General features: G+C 46.1%; 1 protein-coding gene across 1 annotated transcript in view; it reads right to left on the bottom strand.

The window, feature by feature from the left end:
- The window catches only part of comp (cartilage oligomeric matrix protein), a 48,642-nt gene that overhangs the window by 9,087 nt on the left and 20,998 nt on the right, over nucleotides 1-18,557 (bottom strand). Inside the window, exons 9-16 of the mRNA XM_063032188.1 lie at nucleotides 17,867-17,971; nucleotides 16,726-16,833; nucleotides 15,968-16,127; nucleotides 15,471-15,589; nucleotides 10,166-10,218; nucleotides 9,257-9,450; nucleotides 6,868-7,046; nucleotides 4,554-4,602 (exon numbers count right to left, since the gene is read on the bottom strand). Of these exons, the coding sequence (XP_062888258.1) occupies nucleotides 4,554-4,602; nucleotides 6,868-7,046; nucleotides 9,257-9,450; nucleotides 10,166-10,218; nucleotides 15,471-15,589; nucleotides 15,968-16,127; nucleotides 16,726-16,833; nucleotides 17,867-17,971 (967 nt within the window). The remainder of the gene's footprint in view (nucleotides 1-4,553; nucleotides 4,603-6,867; nucleotides 7,047-9,256; nucleotides 9,451-10,165; nucleotides 10,219-15,470; nucleotides 15,590-15,967; nucleotides 16,128-16,725; nucleotides 16,834-17,866; nucleotides 17,972-18,557) is intronic.

Below are 18,557 nucleotides of genomic sequence, written 5' to 3'. Positions count from 1 at the left end.
TGCCCTTTTTACATGTATTTTCTAGCCCACTTCCTGGCTGCTTCCATCAGGGTGTTTTCACCCTTATAGTTCCTTAATCTACCTACAAGCATTTTACATCTTCCAACACAATGTCACCCCTTTCTAAGGATTTGATTTCATTTTTTGCCAACAGAGCCACCCCACCCCCTCTGCCTCCCTGCCTGTCCTTTTGACATAATGTGTAACCTTGGATGTTAAGCTCTCAACTATGATCTTCTCTCAGCCACGACTCTGTGATGCCCACAATATCATCTACATGCCCTGCTAATTACACAATGCCCTACTAATCTCCAACTGCACTGCAAGATCACCTACCTTATCTGTATACTGCAGCAGACAGAGATGGGAGATGAGGGACTGTTCGTCACGTCTGTATTGGGCCTCATTGTAACAGTACAGGAGCTCACAGACAGAGATGGGAGATGAGGGACTGTTCGTCACGTCTGTATTGGGCCTCATTGTAACAGTACAGGAGCTCACAGACAGAGAGGTCCAAACAGGACTTGGATGAGGAATTAAAATGGCAGGCCAGCAGTAGCTGGGACTGAACACAGGGGCTCCACGATGCAATGACCAGTCTATGTTTGCTTTTGCTAATGTACAGGAGCCACATTGGGAAAACCAAATGCAATACAGCAGATTGAGAGAACTGCAAATGAATTATTGCTTCGCCTGGGGGAAAATTGGGTCGCTGGATGGTGGGAAGGGCAGAGGTGAAAAAGCAAGTGTTTCATCTCCAGGGGTTACCCGTTGAAGTGCCACAAGCTGGGGATGGGAGAGAGGACTGGGAGCCACAAAGGGAGTCATCCCTGTGAAACACCTACAAAATGCTGGGGGAACTCAGCTAGCCAGGCAGCATCCATGGCGGAAAATAAACAGTCAATGTTTCGGCCCAAACCCTTCCTCAGGACTGAAAAGAAAAGGGACAGAAGCTTCAGCATGAGATTTCAATTGTATTTCTCTCCAGAGGCGCTGGAGTTCCTCCAGCATTTTGTGTATTGCTCAAGATTTCCAGAATCCTCAGGGTCTGTCACGTTTACAATCCCTGTGAAATTGCGAATGGAGAGAGGAGCACATATCTGGTGGTGGGACTGTGTTAGAGCTGATGGAAATGGATGAGATGCCATCAAGTGTCATGTCCAGTATGGTGGAGGGGAAAAGTAGTTCAGGGCCCTGGACCCTGGACGGATGCAGTGACAAGCAGCCAACAGAAAGGACCTCAGACTCCATGCTGATTGTGGACTACAGGAGGAATGGAGACAGGCTAGCCCATATTGACATCAATACATCTGGGGTTGAGAGGGTGAACAGCTTTAAGTTCCTCGACATACACATCACCGAGGATCTCACGTGGTCTGTACACACCGGCTGTGTGGTGAATAAAGCACAACAGTGCCTCTTTCACCTCAGACAGTTGAAAAAGTTTGTTATGGGCCCCTAAATCCTATGGAATTTCTACAGGGGCACAATTGAGAGCATCCTAACTGGCAGTATCACTGCCTGTACCTCCCTTAATTGTAGTCGTCAAATTAAGTCAAGTTTATTTATATAGCACATTTAAAAACAACCCACGTTGACCAAAGTGCTGTACAGATCAGAGCAGAATAGCTAAAATTACAAATACGAGAAACACGGACATAACCAACAAGGCAAACAGCTTATAGGCACAAAAGAAACAACACGAGGGCCTAGGCACAAGCCAAAAATCAGCCACATCAAGAGGATTCAAACGCTAGTGAATAAAAGGAAGATTTGAGCCTGGATTTAAAAGAGTCGATGGAAGGGGCAGGTCTGATAGGGAGGGGAATGCTGTTCCACAGTCTAGGGGGCTACACTAGCAAAAGTGTGGTCACCCCTGAGCTTAAGTTTAGATTGTGGGACAGCCAGGAGCCCCAAGTCAGCCGACCTGAGGGACCTGCAAGTAGAATAAGGGGTTAGAAGGTCTGCGATATAAACTGGGGGGGGGGGAGCCCATTTAGGGCTTTATAAACAAACAGGAGAAACTTAAGATCAATTCTGGACCGTACTGGCAGCCAGTGGAGGGAGGCCAGGATAGGAGTAATATGGTCCCTCTTCCGGGCACCTGTCAGGAGCCTGGCTGCGGCATTCTGGACCAGTTGCGGACGAGACAGGGACGACTGACTAATCCCAGTATACAGGGAGTTGGAGTAGTCCAAGCGGGAGGATACAAGGGCATGGATGACTTTCTCGAGATCTTTGAAAGACAGAAACTGCTTGATTTTGGCAATAGTACGAAGCTGGAAAAAACTGGCTTTTACTACTGCATTAACTTGCTTGTCAAACTTAAAGGCGGAATCAAATATCACACCAAGATTTTTGACATGGGGTTTGACAAGGGTGGACAGGTTACCAAGACTATCAGTAATCACTTTGATGGAGTCAAGGGAGCCAAATAGGACAACTTTAGACTTGCCTTCATTCAGCTGTAGGAAGTTTTGTGCCATCCAACACTTTATGTCCTCAAGGCAGTTCATGAGGCTGACTAGATTTGGCTGGTCATTTGGTTTCAGGGGGAGATGAAGCTGTGTGTTGTCGGCATAATGGTGGAAAGAAATGTTGTATTTTTGAATGATTTGGCCGAGGGGATGCATATGTCTAGAGAAAAGAATGGGACCTGGGATGGACCCATTGTGGGATCCCACAGGAGACACTAGCTGGGGAGAAGAAGATTTGCCTATGTCGATGGAGAAGCTTCTATTTTTGAGGTAGGATGTGAACCAGTTCAAGGTAGTGCCATCAACACGAACCCTGTATTGGAGACAGTCTATTAAAATGGCATGATCCACAGTATCGAACACTGCGCTGAGGTCAAGAAGAATTAGAAAGACAGAGTCACCCGAGTTGTTGGAGAGGAGCAGGTCATTGTACACTTCCAGCAGGGCAGACTCTGTGCTACGATAAGCCTTAAAACCTGACTGAAATTAGATTATTAAATTAGATTATGAGGACACTCAGTCCTCATTTACTGTCATTTAGAAATGTATGCATTAAGAGATGATACAAATCTTTCCAAGATGTTGTTTTGGTGTAAGTAGGGCAGCAATTGACTGAGAATAACCTTTTCGAGAACCTTTGACAGGAATGGAAGTTTAGAAATAGGTCTGTAGTTACTCGGTAAGGTAGGGTCTAAGTTGGGTTTTTTCAGGAGGGGCTGGATCACGGCGCTCTTGAAGCGGATCGGAACAGTACCAGTGGCCAGGGAGCTGTTGATAATAGAGAGGATGCTGGGACCGGCTATGTCAAAGACGTCCTTCAGGAGGGCAGTGGGGACAATGTCAGGGGAACAGGTTGCAGGTTTCATGGTGGAAACAATCTTTGTAAGGGAGGAAAGTGTAATGGGTTGGAAACGGTGCAGTTTAGATGAACAAACCAGTGAGACAGCTAGGTCACAGGTGGCGGGTGGGGGTGGGAATATTCATTCTAATATCCTCAACTTTGCTTCACACTTAGCAGGGGACACATCTGAGTTGATACTTCAGCTGTGATATCACCAAGATTCCGGTCTTTCTTACTTCCATATTCAAGTCCTCTTGTCACAGAGACGAACATATCATTCGTCATCTGTATTGGTGCTAAAATGCAGAATATTGTTTGAGATTGTATGTTTGAGTAAACACCAAAAAATGGACTTGAATATTCACGTTGGTAAGAAAAATGAGTTAACCTCTTCTACATTGCCTGATCAAACTCTTGCAGGTCAGGGCAAGCATTTATGTGGACGTACTGTGGACAGCATTCGAAATGGTCGCATCACTGTCTAGTGTGAAAGGGCCACCGCAGAGGGTTGCAAACTCAGCCAGCACTCACCTCCCCAGCATCGAGGACATATTGAAAAGTGATGCCTCAAAGAGATGGCATCCATCATTAAGCACCCCTTTCAACCAAGACGTGCCCTCTTCATACTACTACCATCAGAGAGGAGCTCGAAGACACACACTCAAGGTTCTGGGAACAGCTTCTTCCCCTCGGCCATCAGATTTCTAAACAGACAGTGAACCAACCCATGAACACCAACTCACTACTCATTTTGCACTACTTAAATAATTTAATGTTTTTATATATTTCTTATTGTAATTTAAGGGTTTTTAATGTATTGCACAGTACTGCTCCCAGAAAACAACAAATTTCACGACGCATGTCAGTGATATTAAATGCTATTCTGGACATAACTAAATACTGACTTACGTTATGGTTATACAGTGAGGTCACTGGACCTGTGGCATTATGGTATTGAAGCAACCCCGAAGAAGAAAGGCCTTGACTCCGAGTGGAGTCATTAGGATGCCGTCGTGACAGTGTTTTTTTAGCAGGCTTTCTTATTCTTACGAGGTCAAGTTGCTAGCTCGACGCTCAACCCAGCACGGATGGAAAGCGTGCAAGGGAGCCTGCTGGGTTCGAACTCTGGAGCCTTCGCTTTGAAGTCCGGCGCTGATACCACTACGCCACCAGGCAGCTGATGCAACCCGTTGTTTAGTTAAATATGTTGAAAGTTAGAAGAAGTCATGTCTTACCAACCGCGAGGCCTGGGTCACTGTTCATCGTCTGCACTATCTCCATTCCCTGCAAGATCACATTAACCATCAGCAATACAACTCTTAAGCACTCGAACAAAATAACTTGGAATTCTTTGTAAAATAAAGCTTGTAGCATGTCGGAAATGCTGAAGTCACAATCCCTGCTGCACAGGTCTTAAACCCCCCCAATAAAGTGATTAGTAAATGGTTAGATAATTCATAGTCATGGTATGGCAAAGTCGGAGACACTTCACTGTGTCAGTCAGTGTAATCGGTTAATAAAACTTGCAAACTCTACCACTAGAAGAGGGGTGAAGAGCCAGGGTACAAAGAATGAAAATGGATGGCAATTAAATCAGAAAGGATGTGAGGGAAAACTTTCTTTACACAGCGAGGCCTCTGGGTCTGAAATGCATTGCAGATTCAATAATAGTCCTCACTTTTAGAGGGAGCTAAGTTACATTTTGAGAGGAAAGAATTTGTAGCTAGACGATGAGGTGGTGGTGGAGTTAATGGGGAGGAGGCATGGGGATGGGGGGGTGAGTGGGGTGAGAAGGTGTGGTGGGGTCAAGCAGGCAGAGAAGGCATGGGTGCCAAGTGTGGAGAGAAGATAAATTGCTTTTACATAGAGCTGGCAAGGACTTAAATGGGCCAAATGGCCTGCTTCTATTCACTAGTCTTTACCTTTCTGCATACCTAGCGTGTTCTAACATCTGTTTCTCACCACTTAACACACTTATTCTACCCTGCTTTTTCTAAGAGTGTCAAATTATTGGTCACCCATTGCTGATTTCTAATCCTCAGGTCAGCTACAATTTCTGGAAATGTTATCAGCTCCATTGATTTTATACTACTATTAATTTCTTCTCCTTTGGGGGTTTCTGCATTGCAGGACATTTATCTTACAATTTGTTTTCTTTTTGAAAATCTAATCTTTGCATATCCACCGTCAAGCTTTTCAATATTGCCCCAGTCAACCACAGCTAATTCTCTCGTACCTTCACAGCTTTCTTTGTTAAGATTAAGGCTCTAGTTTTGGGTCAGTTTCAAAGTCAGCACAAAAATCCATCTTTTTATTGCTGTTCTTCCCAGAAGTCCCCTTTACAACAAGAGTATCAATTAACTTCTTCTCATTGCAAAAAAATTAGCTTTTCCCTAGAAACCTCTAGTTGACATTCAATGAATTATTATCGCAAATTTGATGTATCCATTTTTTATAGATTCAACTTCCCCCTGTTAAATGCACCTTCTGAATTTCCCAATTTATCTCATGTCCAATATTGCAACTACTGTTTGGTGGTCCCCACTCACGTCTTCTTCCCTTTGCTATTTCTTAGCTCGACCCAAAATATTCTAGTTCTCCAGAGGACCTACAGAGCTATGGCCATTTCTCACCACTGCACTGATCTCCGTTCCTGTTAACACTTCCCGATTTGGGTTTATTTCCAAATGGCAAATATCTTTGCAGTTCAGCTCTCAGCTTTGATTGCCCCGCAGCTGTGTTTCTGTAATGCCTGTGAGATCACAACCATTTCCATCTATTCGCACCTTTAATTTTCCTCTGCCTCTTTATTCAGCTGGCAATCTCTCTTCCACATCCTGCCCCGCTTCTCTCGTTCCTGGATTTCTTTTGCTGATGCCAAGCTTCAACCGTTGCCTGCTGCACCAGCAAACCCTCCTGCAAGAATCATGTCTAATACCAGGGGGCATGCATTGAAGGTGAGAGGGGGTAGGTTCAAGGGGGATGTGAGAGGTAAGCTTTTTACTCAGAGAGTCATGGATGCCTGGAATGCACTGCCTGGTATGGTGGTTGAGGCAAATACATTAGGGGCTTTTAAGAGACATTTGGATAGGCACATGGACGTAAGGAAGATGGAGGGATATGGACATGGTGAAGGTAGGAGGGATTAGTATTTGGGTGTTTTTGGATTTTCTTTTCAGCTGGTTCAGCACAACATTATGGGTCGAATGGCCTGCTCCTGAGCTGTACTCTTCCACGTTCTATGTTAACATCTGTCCCAGTCCATCCAAGTGCTATTCGTCCCATTTGAACAAGTCCCACCTGCCCCACAAAGTCCCAATGTACAGTAATTACAGATTAACTGAAGATGACCTTCTGTGATCCTTATTTCAAAGGAGGTCTTTTCAAAGCACATTTTCACAGCTTCTGCTTTTATGATCCAGGTTCAGATCTGAACTGTGACTGACTGTGTGGAGTGTGCACGCTCTCCTTTTGCTTAAAGAGGTGCAGGTTAGTAGGTTAACCGGACGTGGGGCTGCCTCTGTGCTTTATGTCAATATAATGTGGTACCCGGTTTAGGACGATCCAGTTGGGGTCAATCTGTGCATCTCCCTCGGGGTCCAAGACGATGGTCTGAAAAGCTCGGAAATCGGTGAGTGTAATCTGCGCATTCTCAGGACAAACATCGATGACATCAATCACCTTGTCGGCATCAAAATCCTCTTCACAGATGTCTCCGACCCCATCACCTGTCAGATATTTCACACAAGAGGGTTCTTCCAATAATTTCACACTAACTCAAATATTTATTCTTGACATTGTAAAGAGCCTACTGTGTCTATATCAACACTCCTTTAAGTCAGTCTTAAACTTAAACCCACTGAAAGCTCCCCCAACACTGTACCAAACTAACCGCAAGAGGCCAGTAAAACCAGTGGGGATATGTCACAGAAACAGCGCGCAGTTTGTGATATAAGTTCAAAGTTCAAAGTAACTTTATTACCCAAGTACGTATAAGTCACCATCTACCACCCTGAAATTAAATCTCCGCAAGCATTCACAGTAGAACAAAGAAATTCAATAGAGTTGATGAAAAAGTACACACAAAGACACACAAATAACCAATGTGCAAATACAACTAAAATAGTAATAAATAAACTAATTAATTAATTAAATGAATGAATGAATGAATGAATAATACTGAGAATATGAGTTGTCGGGACCTTGAAAGTGAGACTGTAGGTTGTGGAATCAGTTCAGGAGTTGAGGTGAGTGAAGTTATCCACACTAGTTCAGGAGTCTGATAGTTGAAGGGTAATAACAGTTCCTGAGCCTGTTGTGTGGGACTTAAGGCTCCTGTACCTGTTGCCTAGCAGCGAGAGGAGTGTTTGTTGAAGAGGTCCGTGATGATGGATGCTGCTCTCTGACAGCAGCACTCCGTGTGGATGTGCTCAATGGTGTCACGGGCTTTTCCCGTGATGGACTGGGCTGTACCTACTACCTTTTGTAGGCTTTCCTGTCTTGGGTTGTTGGTGAGAGTACTTCCTGTGCTCTCCCAAGTACTTTCTGAAGGTGATGTGGGTCGGGTGTGAGCTCCCACTGCCCATTCTGGCAGGGAGCTCCAGATCGTCTCCGCACTCCGGGTGAAGAGAATGTTATCCTTACCTTGCCACCAATCTATCTACTCGTTCACTTTGTTAATAACCTCTTTCTCTGGGGGCCACAGGCCTATCCTGATCATGATATCCAGACCTCTCATAATTTTGAATGTTTTATTTAAACCTCCCGTAAGTCTCCGTTCTCGTGGATCCTAAGTGTAAAGCCTACCCACTCCAATGCTCCAGTGAACAAGTCGACAGCAGCTTGGGGCTCGACTTCGGCTCGTGTGCAGGCACAAGCTCGCTGCAGCTCAGCTTATGTATGGCCCCTCGGTTCCGGAGCGCAAAGCCCATAGTTTCTCAATAGCTCCAAAGATTCGCTCTATTTTCTCACAAGCTTGTGTCAAACTCTAAACTAATTCCACTTACTACTCTTCCCCAAAATACCCTCAAATAAATCCCAACCAAATCCCGATGCCCCATTCTCTCTCCCTATAGACGTGTAAAGAATCCCAAACTCATCTCTCTCTCCTGCTCTCATCCAATAGTCCTGTGTGGTTTCCAGCCTAATCCATTCTCCCTCTCATTACCAAACTAAACTCCCAGAGCTTATGATCACAACCATGAGGAAGGTGTGGCAGCATCTTTACTTTCTTAGATGGCTAAGGAAGTTTAGCATGTCATTGAACACTCTATCAAACTTGTACAGGTGTACTGTTGAATGTATCCTGACTGGTCGCATCGCGGTCTGGTTCTGGCGATTGGAACGTGCAGGGCAAGAAGCTGCACAAAGTAGTGATCTCAGCCCAAAACACCGATGGCACATCCCTCCTCACCTTGGAAAGTATCTACACTACGTGCTTCCTCAAGAAGGCAGCATCCATCCACAAAGATCCTCACCAACCCAGCCAATGCCATCTTCTCGCAACTACTATTGGGCAAGGGTATAAAAGTCTAAAGTTCCCCCCACCAGCAGGTTCAAGAACAGTCTCCTCCCTTCGACCATTTGGTTCTTGCACCAACCCCCACAACCGTAATCAGAACTCAGAATAACAACGCTATGATCACTCCGCACAACTAACTTTTCTTTGTTCAAATTGTCTTCTCTCTTGTATAATTTTGTACAATCTACGTTTATTTTATGTTTTTTCTCATGAATGTTGCATCTCTGATGCTCTGAACTTGCAGTGCTCCGTCAAGCAAGATTTCTGTTGCTCTGACAATAATTTTGATTTTGAAAGCAAATTATAATATAATATTTCAAGTATTTTCAGTTTTAATTGGGATTTCCACCATCTGCACTATTTTGCTTTTCCAGTCCCTCCACCTGGCTCTCTCAGAGTTTAGCCGTCGTTACGCACCATCAAGATCCTGTTGAGTTGGATTAGCTACAAGTCGGCAATTGTCCGGTCCAGGGGGACGCGTGTCAGGGATCCCGTCATTGTCATCGTCATCGTCGCACTCATCACCCAGGCCGTCTCCGTCAGTGTCCTCCTGGGCACTGTTGATGACCGTGGGGCAGTTATCCCTGCTGTCCTGATGGCCATCTCCGTCACTGAGGGCAGAGAGAGAGAGAGAGAGAGGACTTTCTATTTACTGTAGATCACTCTGCTCTAAGATACCCACACACCTACAGCCACAAACTGCACACACACACACACACACACACCCTCACACAAAGATGTGAACACCAAATAAACCAATGTTACCCCGTTACCCCTCCGCCAACACACACACACACGCACACGCACACACAGACACACAGACACACACACACACAAACACACACACACACACACACACACACACACACACACACACACACAGAGAAACACCTGCACACATACGCGCACGCACACACATACAGCACCCCCCACACACACACTACAAATACACACACCACACACACACAGTCAGACACACACATACGCACATACAAACCCACACACCACAAATACACACACACACACACACACACACACACACACAGACACGCACACAGACACAGCCCGCCCCCACACACACAGACACACACACACACACACACACAGACACAGACACACACAGACACACACACACACACACACACACACACACACACACACACACAGTCTCCCTGCTTTTGAAGGCATAGTTGACACCGGAGAGGGCTAAAGATCACGCCTCAGGGCTGGTCAGCATCTCTCACTCTGCCCTTCTTATTACCGGCTGTCAACGCGGCGGCCTCACCCCATCCCCAGCTCACCCAGAAGGCCGACTCCCCTCCTCACCTGTCTGTGTTGGTGTCACAGGAGTCGCCAACAAGGTCGTGGTCAGCATCCAACTAGAAAACCATCGATGACAACATCAGATCAAGACCATCAACCTCAGCTTTCCCAGATTATTAACAGCCCCTGCCCTACATCCAGATCCCCAGCGAGGGTGAGAGGTGCAAATGGAAGGAAAGGGTGCCGAACGTTGATAAGTTCCAGAGAGAGGGGGGGAAAGGGGCCACAAAAAGAACAAATACTGAACAAGAGAAATCCCAGACACCCCAAAGTGAGCAGGTGACGCTTCACCACCAGAAGTCAAAAGCAGAGTAAAGGTTAGGTTAGTTGTCACATGTACCTCAAAGCGTACAGCAAAATGCGTTGCTGGCGTAAGATCAAACCAGCGAGGATCGTGCTGGGCAGCCCAGAGGTGTGACCGCGATTCCAGCGCAAAGATATCATGCCCGCAAGTTACTGCCCGAACCGTACGGCTTTGGAATGTGGAAGGAAACGCGAGCACCCAGAGGAAACCCAGACGGTCACGGGGAGGGGAGACGGACTGACAGCAGCAATGGAATCCTGGTCTTCCAGCTGGCGGTGAATAGCGTAACGCAAACAGCTAAATTACTGGGTCACCCAGGGGTCTGAGCAATTATGCTCAATCTGCCCCCACAGGCAACATTCGACAATGACGAGATTATAGTGGTCTGAGAGAACTCCAAAACTCTGGATCTACCAATGCCATGCAATCTCAGATCACATTAACAGATCCTTCACTGAAGAGGTCCCTCCGACAGTATGACACTCCCTCAGTACTGTCCCTCCGACAGTGTGACACTCCCTCGGTACTGTCCCTCTGACAGTGCGACACTCCCTCAGTACTGTCCCTCCGACAGTGTGGGACTCCCTCAGTACTGTCCCTCTGACAGTGTGGGACTCCCTCAGTACTGACAGTGAGACACTCCCTCAGTACTGTCCCTCCGACAGTGTGGGACTCCCTCAGTACTGACAGTGAGACACTCCCTCAGTACTGTCCCTCTGACAGTGTGACACTCCCTCAGTACTGTCTCTCTGACAGTGTGGGACTCCCTCAGTACTGTCCCTCTGACAGTGTGACACTCCCTCAGTACTGTCCCTCTGACAGTGTGGGACTCCCTCAGTACTGACAGTGAGACACTCCCTCAGTACTGTCCCTCCAACAGTGTGACACTCCCTCAGTACTGTCCCTCCGACAGTGTGGGACTCCCTCAGTACTGACAGTGAGACACTCCCTCAGTACTGTCTCTCTGACAGTGTGGGACTCCCTCAGTACTGTCCCTCTGACAGTGTGACACTCCCTCAGTACTGTCCCTCCGACAGTGTGGGACTCCCTCAGTACTGACAGTGAGACACTCCCTTAGTACTGTCCCTCTGACTGTGGGACTCCCTCAGTACTGTCCCTCTGACAGTGTGGGACTCCCTCAGTATTGTCCCTCTGACAGTGCGACACTCCCTCAGTACTGTCCCTCTGACAGGTGAGGCACTCCCTCAGTATAGTCCCTCCGACAGTGTGACACTCCCTCAGTACTGTCCCTCCGACAGTGTGACACTCCCTCAGTACTGTCCCTCTGACAGTGCGACACTCCCTCAGTACTGTCCCTCTGACAGTGTGACACTCCCTCAGTACTCTCTCTGACAGTGTGGGACTCCCTCAGTACTGTCCCTTCGACAGTGCGACACTCCCTCAGTACTGTCCCTCCGATAGTGTGACACTCCCTCAGTACTGTCTCTCTGACAGTGTGGGACTCCCTCAGTACTGTCCCTCTGACAGTGTGACACTCCCTCAGTACTGTCCCTCTGACAGTGCGGGACTCCCTCAGTACTGTCCCTCTGACAGTGTGGGACTCCCTCAGTACTGTCCCTCTGACAGTGCGACACTCCCTCGGTACTGTCCCTCTGACAGTGTGACACTCCCTCAGTACTGTCCCTCTGACAGTGTGGGACTCCCTCAGTACTGTCCCTCCGACAGTGTGACACTCCCTCAGTACTGTCCCTCTGACAGTGTGGGACTCCCTCAGTATTGTCCCTCTGACAGTGTGACACTCCCTCAGTACTGTCCCTCTGACAGTGTGGGACTCCCTCAGTACTGTCCCTCTGACAGTGTGGGACTCCCTCAGTACTGTCTCTCTGACAGTGTGGGACTCCCTCAGTACTGTCCCTCTGACAGTGTGACACTCCCTCAGTACTGTCCCTCTGACAGTGTGACACTCCCTCAGTACTGTCCCTCTGACAGTGTGGGACTCCCTCAGTACTGTCCCTCTGACAGTGTGACACTCCCTCAGTACTGTCCCTCTGACAGTGTGACACTCCCTCAGTACTGTCCCTCTGACAGTGCAGCGTCCCATTAGTACTGGTAATTTTCTGGTCAGCAGCTTGGATCACGGTACATATTGACACCAACAGCACGGGTAGAAAAGGGGAGGAGGTCATGAAGAGAGAATTTAGGGAGTTAGGGAGCAAGCTGAAAAGTTGGACCTCCAAGGTAGTAATCACTGGATTGCTGCCTGTGCCACGCACCAGTGAGCGTAAGAATAGGATGATTTGACAGATGAATGTGAGGCTGAGGAATTGGTGCAGAGGGCAGGGCTTCAGATTTCTGAATCATTGGGATCCCTTCTGGGGAAGGAATGACCTATACAAAAGGGATAGGTTACACCTGAACTCCAGGGGGATCAAAATTCTTGCAGGCAGTTTTTTTAGAGCTGTAGGGGAGGGTTTTAACTAAATTGGCAGATGGATGGGACCTGAGTGATCAGTCTGAGTATGGGATATTTGGTATACAGGTAGATGCCGTGTGCAGTGAGAGTTCAGGTACGTTAGATAGATGACAGGGCAAAACTGCAGTCAGTGGGATGCATGCAGTATGCGGAATAAGGTAGATGAGATTGGCAGGTATGACACTGCGGGCATCACTGAGTCGTGGCTGGAAGAAGGTCATACTTGGGAGCTTAACATCCAAGGTTACACATGATATTGCAAGGACAGGCAGGTAGGCAGAGTGGACACTGTGGCTTTGAAATCAAATCCTTAGAGGTGACATAGGATTGGAAGATATAGAATTCTTGTGGATAGAGTTAAGAAACTGCAAGGGTAAAGAGACCTTGACGGGAGTTATATACAGGCGTCCCAATAGTAGCCAGGAATTGGGCTACAAATTACGATGGGAAGTAGGAAACTCGTGTCAAAAGGGCAATGTTATGATAGTCATAGGGGATTTCAAAATGCAGGTAGATTGGGAAAATCAGGTTGGTGCTAGATCCCAAAGAGTGAATTTGTACAAAGTCTCCGAGCTGGCTTTTTAGACCAGCTTGTGGTTGAGCCCATGGGGGAAAAGGCTATTCTGGATTGGGTGTTCTGCAAGGAACCGTATTTGATTTGAGAACTAAAGGTAAAAGAACCCTCAGAAGGCAGAGATCATAATATAATAGGCTTCACCCTGTAAGTTGAGAGGGAGAAGCTAAAGTCAAATGTATCAGTATCACATACAGTGCAGTAAAGAGAATTACAGAGGAATTGAGAGGAGCTGGACAAAGTTGATTGCAAGGGAACACTAGCAGGGATGATGGCAGGACAGCAATGGCTGGAGTTTCTGGGAGCAAGTCAGAAGATGCAGGATAGATACATCTCAAATATGTAGTATTCTAAAGGCAAGAGGATACAACCGTGGCTGACAAGGGAAGTCAAACACAAAGCAAAAGAGAGGGCATAAAACAGAACAAAATTTTGTGGGGAGTCAGAGGATTCAGAAGTTTTCAAAACCCAACAAAAGGCAACTAAAATAGCCATAATGACGGATAGGATGAAATATGAAGTTAAGTTAGCCAATAATATAAAAGAGGATACAAAAATATATTTCAGCTATATAAGGAGTAAAAGAGAGGCAAGAGTAGATATTGGACAGCTGGAAAATGATGCTGGAAAGGTCATATTGGGGGACAAGGAAATGAGGGATGAACCAAGTAAGTATTTTGCACCATCTTCACAGTGGAAGACACTAGCAGTGCGCCAGATGTTAGAGAGTGTCAGGGGACAGAAGTGAGTGCAATTGCCATTACTAGGGAGAAAGTGCTTGGGAAACTGAAAATCTGAAGGTGGATAAGTCACCTGGACAAGATGGACTTCACCCCAGGGTTCTGAAAGAGGTTAATGAAGAGATTGTGCAGGCACTAGTAAAGATCTTTCAAGAATCACTAGATTTGGCATGGTTCTGGAGGACAAGAAAATGCAAAAGTAACTCAAGAAGGGAGGAAGGTAGAAGAAAGGAAATTATAGGCCAGTTAGTCTCATCTCAGTAGTTGGAAAAGTGTTGGAATCTATTATTAAGAATGAGGTCTCAGGGTACTTGGAGGCATATGATGAAATAGACCAAAGTCAGCATGGTTTCCTTAAGGGAAACATCTTGCTTGAGGATGTAATGCTAAGACTTTATAAGTAATTGGTGAGGCCTCATTTGGAATATTGTGAGCAGTTTGGGCCCTTTATCTAAGAAAGGATGTGCTGACATTAGAGAGGGTTCAGAGGTGGTTCACAGGAATGAAAGGGTTAATGTATGAGGAATGTTTAGTGGTTCTGGACCTGTACTCGCTGGAATTTAGTGGGGGGGGGGGGAGAGAATCTTATTAAACCTATGGAATGTTGAACGGCTCAGATAAAGTGGATGTGGAGTGGATGTTTCCTATAGTGGAAGAGTCTAGGATCAGAGGGCACAGCCTCAGAACAGAGGAATGTCTATTTAGAAAGGAGATGAGGAAGAATTTCTTTAGCCAGAGGGTGGTGAATCTGTGAAATACATTGTCACGTGTGGCTGTGGAGGCCAGGTCATTGTGTGTATTTAAGGTGGAGGTTGATAGGTTCTTGATTAGTCAGGCCGTGAAAGGTTATGGGGAGAAGGCAGGAGAATGGGGTTGGGAGGGAAAATGGATCAACCATGATGAAATGATGGGGCAGACCCGATGGGCTGAATGGCCTGATTCTTCTCCTATCTCTTATGGCCTTACTGCCCCCGCACAGTGTGGCATACCCTCAGAATTACCTCTCGGATAGTGCATTGCTCCCTCAGTGCTGTCCCTCCAGCAGTGAGTTGCTCCCTGAGTACAGTCCTTCCTACAGTGCAACACTCATTCAGTAACATCCCCCCCCCCACCATGGGATGCGCCCCTCCCAACCCTCATCCTCTCAGTTCAAAACTGAGAATATCAGCCTGGAATTTGAGCCCCGGAGTGGGAAGTGAATTAAGATTGGAGTCAGCGATGTGAACATTGACCACTTGGCAAGGACAGCACGCTACCTGATCGGGGTTTCTGATATCTGGGCAGCTGTCACAGGCATCTCCAACCCCATCTCCGTCCTGGTCCCTCTGGTCCCGGTTTGGAACATGCGCACAGTTATCCAAGTTGTTCCTGATTCCTGGAAAATGGAGGAAGCGATTGAAATCCAAAGCACACGGAATGAGGAAGAATGAATTACTTTCACCCTGAACCATATCTATCAGCCCATCCCTGGCAATAGGATCTGACCTATCCTGTAACCCATCCGCTAACCGCCAGTTACCGTGACCTGTATACTTGCAGATCCCAATCTCTGGCAGCCCATATCTCATTCCTTCTGCCCCAGTACAACCATCCGGTCATATTAGGCTCAATTACCACAACGTGGCAATGGTGGCTGGGTTTACTGAAACCACATGCTCTGCTGTTGGGCTCCATCATGACTGCTCTCTACCTGTCTTGTATTAACCTTGGTTCAGGGTACGTGCGGGTTCTCACTCCTATTCCGAGCCCATACCATCTCCATCCAAATCCTGATCGCATAAGTCTCCTTTCCCGTCACCATCGCTGTCCTTCTGGTTGTTATTAAAGATGTATTTACAGTTGTCGCACATATCTCCAAAGTTATCCTTGTCCATGTTTCTCTGTTTGACATTTGGTATCAGAACGCAATTATCCTGTGAAAACGAGATTACAGCAGTTACACCAACTCTAGCACCAGATCCATCTTTATCTCCAACAATGACGGACAGCAAGAAAATATCACTGCCTGATAGTTCTCTTCCAAGTTGCCTTGGAAATATTTGGCCTGTCCTTCATATTTGATGGGTCTAAACACGAAAGCAGCCCACCAAACACCTTCACTACATGGGTTTCAGCAGCTCAGGGCAGCGAATGACAACCACCTCCTAAGGACTATTAATAAACACAAGGGATTCTGCAGACGCTGGAAATCCAGAGTGTAACAGACACACACACAAAACACTGGAGGACCTCTGCAGGTCAGGCAGCATCTGTAGAAAGGAATAAGAGGTGATGTTTTGGGCTGAGACCATTCATCAGGTCTTGATGAAGTGTCTTGGCCTGAAATGTCAACTCTTCACAACATCACATCCAAAGTACAGAGTACAGTTCTGGCAGAGTTTCTCCGATTGGTTGGTTCAGATCTACAGACTATGACTCGGAACAACAAAGTGTTGAATCATTATATGAGTGCTACCACTTTGGCCGATACTGATTTTTAAACACTGGCTTTCTATTATTTCAAACACCAACCTCTTCATTAACAATGCCGTCCCCATCAGCATCACTGTCACAGGCATCGCCAATCCCATCGCCATCTGCATCTTCCTGCCCGGAGTTTGGCACTGCCACACAGTTATCCTAGTAGAGGATTAATCAACAAACACTCACTTCACACATTTATATTTGCTTTGTTTTGTTCTAATCACGCACATTCTTGTATAATCTACGTTTGTGTTTTTCTTGAGAATATTTTGTATCTGATGCTATGTGCTTGTGATGTCCCTTATCTTAATTACACTGGACAACAAACATTTTACTTTTGTGCGTATCTTATGGATTTTGAACTGATTATCAGGAAAATCACCGTGAAATTTCCGTATCATGCATCATTTTTTGAAATTGCCTATATTTGTTAATTCAATTTATAATTCAAGTCAGAATAACTGATGCCAAGATTAAGGAAGGCATTTTTGTTAGTCCACAAATCAAATGACAGGCAATTCGAAGAGCTTCTAGTGGGACCGGAGAAAATCACATGGAAGGATTTTGCTGAAAATTTTCTTGGCAACTACAGAGCACCAAACTACGTGCAGCTGATTAACAACATGCTTCAACGATACAAAACCATGAAGTGCAACAAGTCACTAATGATTCATTTTCTGCATTCCCATTTCGACTTCTTCCCCGCAAATCCTGGCGCTGTTGGCGATGAGCATGGTGAAAGGTTTCACATTATGGTCATGGAGAAACTGCATCAGGGTGACTGGAATCGATCAATGCTGGCTGATTATTGTTGGACACTTAAGTGAGAAGCCTCAGACACTGAGTACAAGTCATCAACAAAATATTTTTTGCTTAGTTGACCTATTGCAAAGAGTCAGCACCAATATGCAATTAATCACATTATATTCAATAAAAGTTCATTTCTTATTTCTCCAAATTCGTACATGATTTGAGTATATTTGTGTTCAGCTTCAAGTGCTCTATAATAAACAAAAAAACTTTCAGAGGAAGCAACACTTTTGAAAAAGTTTGTTGTCCAGTGTTACAAGTTTTTCATTGCACCTGTTCATACATGCACTTGTGTGACTTGGACTTTACATCCATTTCCACTTTGTACTAATCAGTCCCTCTTTTCTCCACCTTTCCCTTTCAGTTTATTCCATCGTACCTTGCGGCAATTTTGCTCGGTACATTCCAGCTGTGCGTCAGGAATTCCATCGATATCTGTGTCGGGTCCACAGACGTACCCATTTCCAGCCCAGCCAATTCCACACTGAGACAATGAGAACAGGAAGGGTGACTGCAGTTAATATCACATCCTGACATGACAACAACCGGTGTTTAGCTCCACTAGCTCTGCGCTACCATTGCAATATTTCACAAGCAAAAATATTCCCTGCCCCTTTATTGTATATGCACAGAAGTTTATTCAAATGACTACAACATTACAGCAATACACTATTGTACAATATTCTGGGCTTCATAAAACACACTATTTACCATTTCAAGTTAAAATACAGATATCACTATCGACAACACACTCAAGCTCCTGAGGGGCCCAGTATTCTTGGAAATTGCTGACTGTGCCCATTGGTGTGGTATTCTTCTTCTCCAGGAACACCTAAGCATGGATGTAACCCCGAAAGAGGAGCAGGCAGTCAGCTCGGACAGAACCCTCGACCGTCAGCTGCCTGGTCCTGAGAAAGGGCAGCTTAGTCAGGCCCACATGCCAACCAACCAGGAGATTCCCCAAGCAGCCTAATGTTTTCCTTCTTTACACAAATAACAATTATTTCCCCCAAGTAGTAAGGCTAATGAACACCCCCATCCACTAAGCTACCCCTCCACCACTATTTTAT

Source organism: Mobula hypostoma, chromosome 24 (genome assembly GCF_963921235.1).
Source record: "Mobula hypostoma chromosome 24, sMobHyp1.1, whole genome shotgun sequence".
Classification (NCBI taxonomy): domain Eukaryota; kingdom Metazoa; phylum Chordata; class Chondrichthyes; order Myliobatiformes; family Myliobatidae; genus Mobula; species Mobula hypostoma.
The sequence above is the reverse complement of the archived record's forward strand: the minus strand, read 5'-3'. Positions and strand labels throughout refer to the sequence as shown.